At 44.8% G+C, this 13,738-nt stretch overlaps 1 protein-coding gene across 4 annotated transcripts in view; it reads left to right on the top strand.

Moving 5' to 3' along the window:
* The window catches only part of KIZ (kizuna centrosomal protein), a 111,706-nt gene that overhangs the window by 60,311 nt on the left and 37,657 nt on the right, over window positions 1–13,738 (top strand). For 3 of the 4 annotated variants that reach the window (XM_004310780.4, XM_019927552.3, XM_073792627.1), the window contains one exon: window positions 7,442–7,555. The exons of the other annotated variant lie outside the window; for it this stretch is intronic. In XM_004310780.4, the coding sequence (XP_004310828.2) occupies window positions 7,442–7,555 (114 nt within the window). The remainder of the gene's footprint in view (window positions 1–7,441; window positions 7,556–13,738) is intronic. 4 annotated transcript variants of the gene reach the window in all.

The raw sequence follows: 13,738 nt of genomic DNA on the forward strand, positions 1-13,738 counted from the left end.
GCCCGGCAGCAAGTGGGCACAGTCTTTTCCTGTAGTCCTGTGTTTGATTTCTACTGACTCCTACAGCAGAGGGCAAGCGTTAATAGCCAAGTGTTCAGTCTCTTTCCTGCAGGTCCCTCCCTGGGTGCTGCTGCTGCCATTTCAGTGGCATCATTGAAGTGGACGCAGAACACTGAGTCAGTGACTGCCCTGGACCCCACTCCCATTCATCAGACTTAATTGGCCTTGAAGGAGTCTCATATGTCCCTTCTAGGTGAGAAGCGACGTAAACACTAACTTATTTCAGGGTCTGAATGGTTCCTGAGCCTCAGCGACCCATCCACCACCCATCATGCCTTCTGGTCTCCCTCCAGCGGTGAAGCCACGCTGGCCCAGCCTGAGCCTCCTGGTCTCTTCTCCTACAGATGCACCCCTGCACACACACACACACACACACACACACACACAGACACACACACACACACACACACGCGCGCGCACGCGCACGTACACATTTGGAGACAGACATGTACCAGCACGGCGAAAGTCTGATGTTTGGTTTTAGGGTCCTCCATCAGTCATTAAGCCCCAGCAAAGATGGTTCTACCCTGACGGTAAAAGATACCCCTTTACCAAAAGCACCTTCTCGCGTTTAATTATAGAACCAATGATGACGTCTAATAAAAAAAAATTTTTTTTACTATGTTCATAGTATTTTTTAAACTTTTCCAAAATACATGGCCTGATTGTATTAAATTTTTGAAAGGCATCAGGTTGTCTGATAATGAGTCATTTACCCTGCATGTTCATTTTGGCAGCAGAGATTTAAAGCCCGGTCACTTTAGGTAACTGGCTCCATAAATCTGTTGTATGCACCTCAGATTGGAGAGCGCAGCCAGCACCCTAATGACGACACCCCTCTGGTGACATGTCAGGGACTTAACAGAAACCCAAGGAGCAAATGTTTCCAGCCTTCATCCTCCCAGCAGGGTGGATTTTTATCAACCTGGATGTTACGTTTGGGGCACACAGAGATTCTTGGCTACTAAGAACTCGTTCTGGGTTCAGGCGGGTTCTTTCTTTTGAAGGCTGGAGGGGAGCACCAGTCAGAAAGGGGGCCTTCCAGCGCCTCATTAAGGAACTTAAAATCAGGTGGTCAGGGAGAGGGAGTAGTTCTGAGAATTGAAGTGGGGCAGAATAAGGAGATCTGTTTGGAGGCCAGCGAGGGGGAAAAGGCAGGGGTTTTGCTTGTGCAGCCTCTGCTGCTTTAAATAAAGAGCATGCTCGCAGGCCCGGGTGCCCCGCACTGGCAAGCCCTCGATCCCAGCTGTCATCGCCCTCACACGGCCTCCAGGTGAAGAGAAGGAGCCCTTGTTTCCCGGGTGAAGAGAGGAGTCTTGTTCGTGACCCCTGGCCCGCGGCCGCCGCAGACCCCCGCCCCCGCCGCTGGCCTTTGTGCTGCCGCCCCCTCCTCCCCTCCCTCCGGCTTTGTGCTCCCTTCGAGTGCCCCCCCCCGGAAGGGACCACCCAGGGGGTTGCACAATGGGGGCCGAGGTAGCCACCAAAACATAGGTTTCCTAAGACAGCCCATGAAAAGAAAAATACTGTTTAACTATGTACATGTTTGTCCTTTCTACGACCGTTTTGTGTGGCCAACAAAACCCCACGTCCAGACCCTGCCTCGGCCGCACCTACAGCTGTTCTGGCCACCGGGCGTCAGGCTTGGGATCCTTGCTCCCAGTTCCTGTTCCCAGGGTGCTAATTCTTCATGCCGGTTACGTTGACGCGTTTGGATTGATGGTCAGGAAGTTTGATAGCAAAGCAAACAAATTACGCTGGCCTGATGAAACTGTTTATCAGTCGTCCTCAGAGTTGGTGGCTTGGCGTGGCTGCTGGGTGAAATGTGTCTGTAAGACTACCCAACAAAAGCTGGCAGCCCAGAATTCAGTTCTCAATAGCCATTTACACCTCGGTAAAAGGATTAGCGCTGGCCGATTGCTACCCTGTTTAAATCTTAATTTGCATCTTTATGGAGGTAGGGCTTTCTTCGGGCCTCTCTGCTTCTGGGTTGTGTTTGTGTACCTGTGGGTGGGGTGTCACTAGAGGTTTTCTCTTATTGGCAAAGGTGCTAAATTGCTTCAGGAGGACCAGTAAACTACACAAATTGAATTAGCGGCTCGGGTTTTGACTGACAACAGTCGGCTTTGGTTCATTAGTTATATTTTGCAGCAGTTGTGGGCTTTGAGCATTAGGTACGTGAATGCATTCTGTTACTTCTGTTTAAGAACCTCATGGATCTTCGGAGAATTTTTAAATGTTCGTTGTAATCAACAAGTTTCCGTGGGAATTAAATGCAGAAAACAAGGCCTGGGATCTGATAAAATGATAGTTTTTAAATCATCTTTTCTATCCAGACCATGTGTTCTTAGTGAAAAGATCAAAGCCACTTATGTTTCAAAAGGAAGGTAGGACTGAAGCCGTGAGTTTCCAGGCGGGGTTTCTGCGACCTCCGGAATCGGGTGCAGACAGTCCATCTGGGTTGTCCCCTTCCCACCCTCACGTGTGGGTTATTCCTCAGTGACAGGCTCACCATCCACAGCCACCTCTGCGAGTGATGCCTGTTTGTTGTTGCTTGTTCTGAAATACAGTTTCCTCCCTAAAACTTCGTTCTGGATGTAACCAACTCCTTTCTGATTCTTCAGTTTCGTTAAAAAGACAGTAAACGTAATTCATAAAACTTTTAACAAGTAACACTATAATATGTAAATTAGGTAAGCAAACTTGTCACTACCTGGAGTCGGGGAACACACCATGCTGACTACTGTCTCCTGGAGAAAAGGAAGCCCAGAAGTCAAGCTCGCATCACTGCAGCTGAAGCGCATCTGTGCCGAGTCCCCCAAAAACAGCACCCACGGGCATGTGTGAAAGTCATATGCTACAGTTAAGGAAAAGTTTATTTTCTGTTTGCTAAGAAGTCATTTTCAGCTTGTGATACTGAAAGAAAAAGCATAACACCTTTTCTCCCTTACTTTACACAAAAAATTCTACCTTAATTTGAGTGCTCACATTAGCCTGACATGGAATTGCTTTCTTGTAAATTATGTCCTAAATTCTGTGTGACTGAAAAATGAAGCTTTCTTAGAAAGTAATTACTTTAAATTTAGCCAAAACCTTAGAAAGTAATTACTTTATGGACTTCCCTGGTGGCGCAGTGGTTAAGAATCCGCCTGCCAATGCGGGGAACACAGGTTCGAGCCCTGGTCCAGGAAGATCCCACATACCGCAGAGCAACTAAGCCCGTGTGCCACAACTACTGAGCCTGCGCTCTAGAGCCCGTGAGCCACAACTACTGAGCCCGTGTGCCACAACTACTGAAGCCTGTGCACCCTAGAGCCCATGCTCCACAACAAGAGAAGCCACCGCAGTGAGAAACCCACGCACCACAACAAAGAGTAGCCCCCACTCCCCGCAACTAGAGAAAGCCTGCGTGCAGCAATGAAGACCCAACGCAGCCAAAAGTAAATAAATATTTTTTTAAAAAAAAGTAATTACTTTAAATTTAGCCAAAAACTAATTTTATTTATTGTATACTTAACTATTATTGGATAAAATAAAATATTTTAAAGTGCTGTTTGTGTTTCTAGCAATTGCTTGTCATCCAGCAGGTTTGTCCACTTGCCGGACTTCACAGAAAACGACCGGATGGTAGGGCCCAGTGCCTTGGTGCCAGGCCACATATTCCCCCGGGGAGACTGGACATGGGCTGTCAGGCCATTGCCCTCCCAGCTGAAGTATTTTGGTAGGAATGCAAATAGAAGACATGAAACAAATTGGGGTCTTGAATTCTGAAATAGTATTTTCATAACACGTAGTCTTTAATCTTTAGCTCAGTACACTGTGTGAATTATTTAAGAGTTATTTTCAGCAAAGGATTGATGGATATTTTGCAAACTAAAGTCTATCCCATGGGGAGATAACTGCTAGAAATCTCAACACAGACCAACTCATCAAGGTTCGGAGTTAATCTGGCATCGGCCGTAGCTCCATGGGGACAGTGCTTGCGGCTGTCTAATTGATCACTGTCTTGTTGATCACTCCTTGCGGAGCCCTGGAAGCCCCAGACTGGTGTGACACCAACATGTAAAAACAGGCTGTGACAACAGGCGTGTCATGAATTCCCTAATCTGTTTTTAAATCTTGGCCTGTCATTCAACACACAGTGTCTTTAAGTGTGTCTTCAGCATCCTGTGAAATCACAAGTCCAGTTGCTGTTCTCAACAGGCTTCTGGTCATGTTGAGAAGACTTGGCAGACAGGGCATAACTGGAGAGCAGTACAGAGTAGGATGCTGTCTGCGTTGTGCTAGAGGAATTCAGGGATGAGAAAGATCCCTGCGAAGAAGGCAGTCGGAGAAGCTCCCAGACAGATGTGGGGAGAGCTGGTCTAAGCAGACCTGATGTTTGGACCAATCAGACTAGGAAAGAACGAAGGCGTTTGGCGTGTGATGGAGCACTGGCCCCACCGTGGTGGTATCGGGTTGCGGGGGTGGGCGCGGATGCTGGCATCAGGGAGCATTGTCTGTAGGGGGTTTATAACAATAATCAAACCGCTGATCAGCTTTCTCTTCTCATCTTTCCTGAGAATGGCAGAGATAAAATGCTCATCCCTGGAGGGAGGCTGCCCCCACCCCTCCTTAGCACAGCAGCATTAACCAGTGTCTGCCGAGTTCCCTGCTGTACTTGGGTTTGGGAGGAGGTGCGGAAGCCACAGCCCTTGCTAGGGGTTTACCACCTGGTCGGGAAGTGTGTCTAGAAGCATCGTAAGCTGTAGACCCCAAGCCTGCAGAGGGCCCCTGTTTGTCAAGCACAGTATTTAACTTTCTTTTGAATAGTTGCCCCATTTTAAAATTTGGGAGATGGCATATAAAAATAAAACTAGTAATTGTGAATTTCCAGCTTCTCGAAAACTGGAAAGATGGAGCCTCACTGAGACACACATTCCTCAGTGGAAGCCTAGGGTGACTGGCCGTTTGAGGTTGGCATGTGCCCCAGCTTTTAGCATCTTCAGCCCACCAGCCATGGGTGCTTGGGTCCTCCCGCACTGCGCTCACACCTGCATGCTCCTCCCCGGCCACCCAGAGCACAGGGTCAGTCCCCTGGCCAGTCTGTCCCTCACCAACCCCATAGAGGCACAGCTGCCAGGAAACCAGCCATGGCTCCAGAATCCACAAGGTTTATCTCTGTTGCCTCACCAGAGTTTTATACCGAATTTTATTTCCCTTTACTATTCCGTCACCACCAACTGCAGCCGCCACCTGGCCAGACTCATCTCCTTGCTGGTCCCCACACCTCTCTCATCCTGGCATTTCCCGTCGCCTTTGCCTTGTGGCTCCTTGGCTTCAGCTGTCATCTCTCCTCCATCTGCATCCTGCCCAGCAGAAGGTCCTCCTCCCACTTCCTGATTGTCTTCCCCTTGTGCGCTCCTTTACTGCTCTGAAATTGGCTTATCTTCCTCTTCGTAAGGGCAGGTCTTGATCTCCGGTGGCCTCAGCCTGCAGCGGCTTGAACAGGGTTTTGGTTCCCAGCCAGAGATTGAGGTCGGGTCACAGCAGTGAGAGTGCTGAATCCTAGCTACTAGACCAGTGGTCAGTGACAAGGCCCTGGCCCTTCAGCTTTGCAGAAAAGAATTCCCACAAAGACAGAAGGTAGTGAAACAAGTAAAGTGTTTATTAGGAGGAAAAAGGGTACAGTACGTGTGGACTTTCAGAGAGAGAGTTGTGCCCTTGTGGTAGTTTGAATCACTTATATGGGGCATTTCTTCCGGGTTTCTTTTGGCCAGTCATTTTGATTTGCCTGATTCTGAGTCCATATTTGGTATATCTCAGGGTCCCGCCATGTGCATGCGCATCTCTCAGCCAAGATGGATGCCAGCGAAGAGACCTACGGGTAGGTTGGCATCACTCCCCTTTTGACCTCCAGGGAGCTTTCTAGTTGGGCAGATCTCTTTGACTTCGAGAATGAGAAGTAAGTGGTCTTTTATCTGGGCAGGGCCCAGCCTCTTCTCTCGATTGTCCTGCTATTTTCATCTTGGAGTATCATCCACAGGGAACAAACTCCAGCTGTTTACCCTGTGGGGGGGCCCATCTATCTCCTGCCTCAGTCTCATTCTGTGAATTGGTTGGCGACAAGATAAAGCCTTCCAGGGAGAATCAGGACCCAGATTTTGCCTTAGGAAAAGCGGGTATCCATAGGTGCTGTAAGTCCCACTGGCCAGGAGTCCAGGAGGTGTGGGGCAGCAGAGCTCAGGATTGAAGGACCCAACAGGGTCTGGCCCATAGGGATGAAGACTCCAGGCTTAGCGTTTAGACAGGAGCTCGGGACTTGGCAAGGAGCTGTAGTGCCGACAGGGTGGTCCGGAGTCGAGAACAGGGCTTGAATCTGGGAGCCCATTTCTATTTCCTGCCCAGGGTGGAAACCTGCTCCAGAGTGGGGGTGGGCCCGTACCTCCAGTGTACAGGAGGAGCAGGTCTTTTTCATCCTTGCATCATCGGGCGCATGGCCATTGCATAGATCTAGTAACTTAACCAACCTTTGCACTAATTACAAATTAGTAGTACTTTGCTAATGAACATTGGTTTATAAGTTGCTTCATTTTCCTTTTGGGGTATGTATTGAATCTTCCCAACTACACATGTGATCAGTTCCTTTAAAGGAGAAATACTGTTTTGTCTTTGATATCTTCTCCCATAGCTTTTTAGAATCATGCAAACAGACATTTTTTTTTAAAGGAAGTTACTACCCAGTCTCTTTGGAGGCTGTTGTGGCCCTATGACAGACCTAACCTAAAACAGTGGCCAAATTGTTAACACTCCACCAGTCCCCCCGTGGACTGCAAATAGATGATGAAGGCTAAATCCCTCTTTCCACTCCTTCCTGTTCTTACTAAGAATAAAGAGAATGTTGCAGTGGGGTCTGAATGGAGAAATAATAGTCATTTTTCTACATTCAGAAATAGAGGATGTAACCTGTACTTCAGCCAGCAGTTTTCAGTTTCTTAGCAGTGACAATTTAAGTAAATTTCATGTGAGCTGAGGAGCTCTAACTTTGTTATGATTGACAATGTAAAATTAGCCTTTTCTGCTGTTAAGATTATCTGGCATTCCTATCAGTCAGGTGGCATGTGGAATGAGATTGCACAGCTGTGGATTTGAACATCATTAAAGTCTTCAAAGGGTTAAAAGCTACTTCCTCTGATGGATTTAAAACTGCCACATACACACAAACAAGTTTTTCAAACCACCCCATTTTACATCTTTGTCGAGAGACAGTCTGGTTGCTGCGTTTTTATGTCTAGATTGTATTACAGATATATTTCAATAAACCATGAGGAACCACCATAGATTCTAGAAGCTGGCCGTCTGTGCTTAAATAAACATCTCCTGCAGTACCTGTTTTATTTTATAGGCTGTGTAATCGCAGTGACATTCTGAGAAAAGACCTTGACGCCTGTGAAGCAGCTGTCCTTCACCAGATCCCCAGACTCTCCCCTGGGGGTGGCAGCAACGAAAAGCAAGTCAGGTATGACTGTCGTCAAGTTGCTGCTGTGGTGGGTCGGCCTTTGTTCCCAGATAAGGGTCTCGAAACGCTGGTCCACATGATCAGCACTGTGCTGGGCACTTGCAGCATCAATTTAACTGTGGCTTCACCATCTCCTTCTTTGTGAATGTATCTGTTTTTCATTGTTAATTGGATATATCTACTCAACCCCTGCCCATAGCAACATTTTTAGGCTTACTTGGGGGGAGGGAAGATGGGTAGGCTTTGTCTGACATGTTAGCGTACCTTGGTGAACGCCCAGGTTATCCAGCAAAGCCACCATCTAGAGGAATGTCCTTAGCAGGTCCAAACCCCAGATAGGTTCCTAAATTTCCAAGGTCATGCTAGTGATACAGACCCCTAAGTACGTTCCTGCACCAACAGCATCGACAAGCCCTGGGAGCTTGTTAGAAATGCACGTTCTCGGGTCCCACCCCAGATCCACTGAATCAGGAGTCTGGAGGTGGGGCCCAGCCATGCAGGGTTTGAATGAGTGTTAAACTCTGCTTCCTCAAGTTCGAGAGCAGCGCTCGGAGGATGTGCCTTAAATGGCTAGAAAGCTGGGGTGAGAGAGCGGGGGTTAATCATTTGCAGGGTGGTTGGTGCATACGAACCATGATTCTTGTACGTCCTTCCTAAATCAGATAGAAATCGATCCTTCCACCCACCTTCTCGGCACTCTACGTGTCTTCTCGTGCATGGCCTCAGAAGCTTCGTGGCATCTGGGCTTCTTAATTGAATTCGCAAAATTACAGTTGTGTAGTATGTGTAATAGTTTGTCCAGTGCTGGCCCCTGGTAGGTGCTTGATTCATGGTACGTGAATGTTACCAGTGTCCTAACCCCGATTTTTATTCGGGGGACTGACTACGTTTCCTCTTTATGAAGTAGGTCCCCACCATTTTGCAGCAGAGAACAAATGACAGCTCAGGTGTGGTCAGCCATCTGAAAGGGCCTTGACTGGCCAGGAGAGCCAGAGGGGCTTCGGGTCTGGTTGTCTAACATCCGGCCTTGTCTTCTCTCCCTTCCACATGCCACACAGGCACTTTTATGTAATGATATAAACAGGAAGGATAACATGATTTTCAGAGTAGAATTCAGCATAAATCCAGTGTGTATTGGGTCCCATCAGGGCATGAGGAGAAGTCAGGGTAATGGCCTCTAAAAGGACCTTGTTACAAGAAAACTTGGCTAATCTCAGGGCTCCATTCCACAGACCACAAGGTGAGGTTCACAAGTCCTGAATGTGTTTACATTCCCTTCTGCATCATGCTGTGATCTCCAGACTACAGAGAATGCTAGACATGACCTTCCTGGATCAGTAGCTTTTCAACTTAACAGCAGTAAAGGGCAGTGCACGAAAATCCTCTTCCATGTTTTTTATCATGTGAAGTGACAAAAGGCAGTCTTTAAAATACCCTTTACAGGGGTGTGGAAGAAGCTGGCTGGGGAGGAGTCTGTGGTCATTTGGTGATTGTGTACTGTAAGGCTCTTCAGCTGGACCCCGGCTTCTTTCTCACTGCCTTGTGTGTCTGTTGATATACTACTTGGCATAAACCACAGTTGTGGTATGTCGCATAAAAAGCATATTATGCATTTATAATTCTCTTTGCAAACTGAGTTGTTAGACTAAATGATTCATCGTGTGACTCTCTTAACCTGGGCTGCCAAACTGTAACTGTGGGTGATAAGATATGATATCTCCATCAACTACACCAATGTTTGTTTTAGTTTCTCAACATGCATAAATAGAGCATTGGTTTCCATTATGAGAAGTTGCATTTTTACATGACTGTTGATCTACAGTTATGTATAAATCAGCCTTCCAGAAGAAATGATCCTTCTTTATGACCAACACAAATTTTAAAATTAATATCTGGAGCCTTCGGAACTGTTTCTTTGCCACAATCATTTTTTAAAGCCAGATAAAGAAGTCAGGAATGGTTCCATTATAATGTCACTGTTGTGTTCTGTTACAATTAGAATTACCCCGTGTCGTGAATGAGGATGCTGTTCACAGTGCACACTGATTGTCACTGGTTCCCTCTCTAGCCTCGGAAAAAGGCCCAGGTGTCTACCTGACCTTTGAGAGACAAGCAGTCAGGTCTTAGCTGCCAGTCCTTTCTCACAGGCTTTATTTCTTTATTTTTTTAATGCTCCTTATATTTTATTTTATTATTTTTAATTGGGGTATAGTTGTTTTACAGTGTTGTAGTAGTTTCTACTGCACAGCAAAGTGAAGTAACATTCCCTGTGCCATACAGCAGGCCCTCATTAGCTATCCATTCCTTACACATTAGTGTGTATATGTTAATCCCAACCTCCCAGTTCATCCCACCTCCCCTTACCCCCTTGGTGTCCATACGTTTGTTCCCTACATCTCTTTCTGTTTCTGCCTTGCATACTGGTTCATCTGTACCATTTTTCTAGATTCCACATATATGCGTTAATATGCAATATTTGTTTTTCTCCTTCTGACTTACTGTACTCTGTATGACAGTCTCTAGGTCCATCCACATCTCTACAAATGACCCCATTTCATTCCTTTTTATGGCTGAGTAATATTCCATTGTATATATGTACCACATCTTCTTTATCCATCAAAATGGATTAAATGTAAGATGGGGCACTGTAAAATTCTTAGAGGAAAACATAGGGAGAACACTCTTTGACGTAAATCACAGCAAGATCTTTTTTGACCCACCTTCTAGACTAATGGAAATAAAAACAAAAATAAACAAATGGGACCTAATGAAACTTCAGACCTTTTGCACAGCAAAGGAAACCATAAACAAGACGAAAGACAACCCTCAGAATGGTGGGAGGAGATATTTGCAAATGAATCAACAGACAAAGGATTAATCTCCAAAATATACAAACAGCTCATGCAGCTCAGTATCAAAAAAACAAACAACCCAGTCAGAAAATGGGCAGAAGACTTAAACAGACGTTTCTCCAAAGAAGACATACAGATGGCCAAGAGGCATATGAAAAGATGCTCAACATCTTTATTAATTATTAGAGAAATGCAAATCAAAACTACAATGAGGTATCACCTCACACTGGTCAGAATAACCATCATCAAAAAATCTACAAATAATAAATGCTGGAGAGGGTGTGGAGAAAAGGGAACCCTCTTGTACTGTTGGTGGGAATGTAAATTGATACAGCCACTATGGAGAACAGTATGGAGGTTCCTTAAAAAACTAAAAATAGAAGTACCGTATGACCCAGCAATCCCACTCCTGGCCATATACCCAGGGAAAACCATAATTCAAAAAGACACATGCACCCCAGTGTTCATTGCGGCACTATTTACGATAGTCTCACAGACTTTAATCCCGGCGTCACGCTCCCCCTGCCCTCTGTGTGCTCCCACCTCCTGTGCCCCTTAGCACCCAGGAGCTGTTGCCAGGTATTCCCCAAAGTGAAGTATTCCCTTCTGCCTTGTGATATCCCTTGGACTGAAACAGTCAGCTTGGTCATTCCAGAAACACAGACTTGGAGAGAATGATACTTTTGTTCCTTAATTGTTAATGACATTGATGTCACAGAATTCTAAGCCGGGCAGAATGGGAAGGCTCTGACAGCTTATGGACTCCTGCAGGCCTGTGAATAGAGCCATGTTTGGTGTGGTCGTGGCCCTGCTTGAGCCCCTGACCAAACCTCGGCAGATGACGTCTGTCTCTTTGCTTTAATCCCATCTGGAAAATGGGACACCTGCCCCATAGCATACTCTGAAAGATAGTGTGAAGATTTCTGAATTCTCTATCACAAGATGAAGCATCTTAAAAAAGAACAAAACCATTCCTATCATCATTATTATTAATTTTTGTTATATCAAAGATTAAATGTTGAAAGTCCTTCATACGAAAGGTTTACTATTATTAGGTGGAGGACCAAGTCATTATTTTAGACAATTATGAGTTTTTAAAATATGATTCATGTCACTTGGGGCAGTTGATTTTAAAACTTTGTTCATATTGCCTCCTGGAAAATATATTTTAACACAAAAGTGATTACTTAATCATTTTATCTTATATGAAAACCGTAATGAGACCACCCATGAGTTTATGTTTGTCCAGGTGCAATTAATTGTCTCTGTCAGTGGCTACTTTCAGATGGAGTCACCCAATTGTACTCTCAAGCTAATGCTGAACAATTGAGTCAGCTTTATAGTGTTTGGAGTATAGTATGTAGAAATCTCTTTATTTTATTCTGCTTCTGCTCAGAATAAAATTCAAGGTACTTATTACTTTGTCTGCATTTAAAACTTTTGTCAAATTACCAATCTGTTGTAAATCATTTGTAGTTAGGAAATGCTGGTACATTTGCTTAAATTGCAGTTTTCTCATTGGAAACCATTCCAAGTATATGAAATTAATTATAGACTATTTAGAGTCTATTGCTTTACTTATTTTTAATTAGAGGAGTATATAATTTAGCTGACATCACACTTTTTTTTTTCCGTGTGACATTGATACTGTAAAGTTTCTGAAGTGAAGTGGACAAAAGAGGAAAAAACTTCTTTAAGTCCTTTGTACCACTATGTAGATGTTCTGATTCTGTATGTTTGTGTAGAACCAGGGACGGGACTCCACACAAGGCCAGCCATGGCCCAAGCCCTCCTTGTTGCCAGGTGTTGGTTTAGCTGTTCAGAAGTCACAGGTTCTAGTGCTCGACCTCCTCCAGAAGCTTATTTGCTTTTTGACCCCATAGGTTTGACCCCAAAGGTTTCATCCTTTTGTGAAGCAGGTATAATAATTATAGGAAACCATAGCTACTTCTTTCACTCCAGGACCCAAAGGATGGTTACAGTTGGCAGAGGTGTTAGTAACCCAAGTCTTGCCTTGGCTTTGCTTCTGCAGAAATCATGTGTATCGGTCACCAGAGAGACTGGTCTCTGATAATTCATTCCATCCCAACTAACTTAACTAGTTTAACTCATCCTCATTAAACTTGTTTTCAAATTTAATTCATCCTAACTAAACACTCTTTCAGGCTAAAAACACAATTGATTTACTCATTATGAGAAATATACCTGCTGACTGGACTAGGGTTTGCCGATGGCCTGTGAGTGCATTTTCCTAGGAGGGAAATAAATCTATTGCAAACCCAAGTACAGATTCAAAGGTTGCTTCATTCACATAGAACAGAACAGAAAAGAGGAACTGGGGGCTTTATGACGTCACTGGGATCTAGACATCACCAGGAGAGGCAAGTTGCTGAAGGGGCTTTCTACCAAACCAGCCTGGAACCTTGGAATCATTTGGGGAAGTGTTTAAATAAGTTCCAGGATTCCAATGATGCATCATCCCACTTTATTCAAGTCTTGGGAAAAACTAGGGTTAGGTCAGGCAAAGGTTATAACAATTAAGATTTATTTTAAAAGGTTCTGGATTGTACCTAGACTAACTTTTTTCACATTTTATTATGAAAATTTCCAAACATACAGAAAAGTAAAAAGAACTGTACACCCACATACCCACCACCCAGATTCTACCGTTGACATTTTATTACACTCCCAAATCTGTCTCTCTCCATTTCCCATCCATCCATCCATCCATCCATCAGTTCCAATCTGTTATTTGTCTGCATTTCCAAGTAAGTTGCAGATATTAGTACACTGTTTTTTAGCTTATATGTTGAAATTTTTAAACATCCACAAAAGCAGATATGAGTATAATGAAATCCCATGTACCCTCACCCAGATCCACAGTTGTCAACATTTTGTCAGTCTTATTTTATCTCCTTCCCTCACCCACACTTTTTTCTTGAGTAGTTTAAAACAGACAGCATTTTTCTCTCACAAATACTTATATCTCTAACGTACAAGGATTAAATACATTACCATTTAAGAAGATTCTTTATTACCTAGTCCTTGTCAGTTTGCTTTGGCTTTCTCTAAAAAACTCTGTCTGTATTTGCTGTGTTTGAATCAGGATCCAAATGATTTCCCTGTAAACTGGTGGTTGGACCCGAGTCCAGGATTACATTCCAGGCGGGTTATTCTGGCAGAATGACATCCAAGGCAGTGCTGGTCCTTCTTACTCCACCTCCTAAGGCAGCAGGTGTCTACTTGTCCCACCGTTTGTGCTGCCGAGGCTGGGCCGTGGGCTCGAGCGTTGGCAGACGGATGCCTCTGATATAAAGCTTCCACTACGCAA

The sequence above is a fragment of the Tursiops truncatus genome, chromosome 15, assembly GCF_011762595.2.
Source record: "Tursiops truncatus isolate mTurTru1 chromosome 15, mTurTru1.mat.Y, whole genome shotgun sequence".
Taxonomy (NCBI): Eukaryota; Metazoa; Chordata; class Mammalia; order Artiodactyla; family Delphinidae; genus Tursiops; species Tursiops truncatus.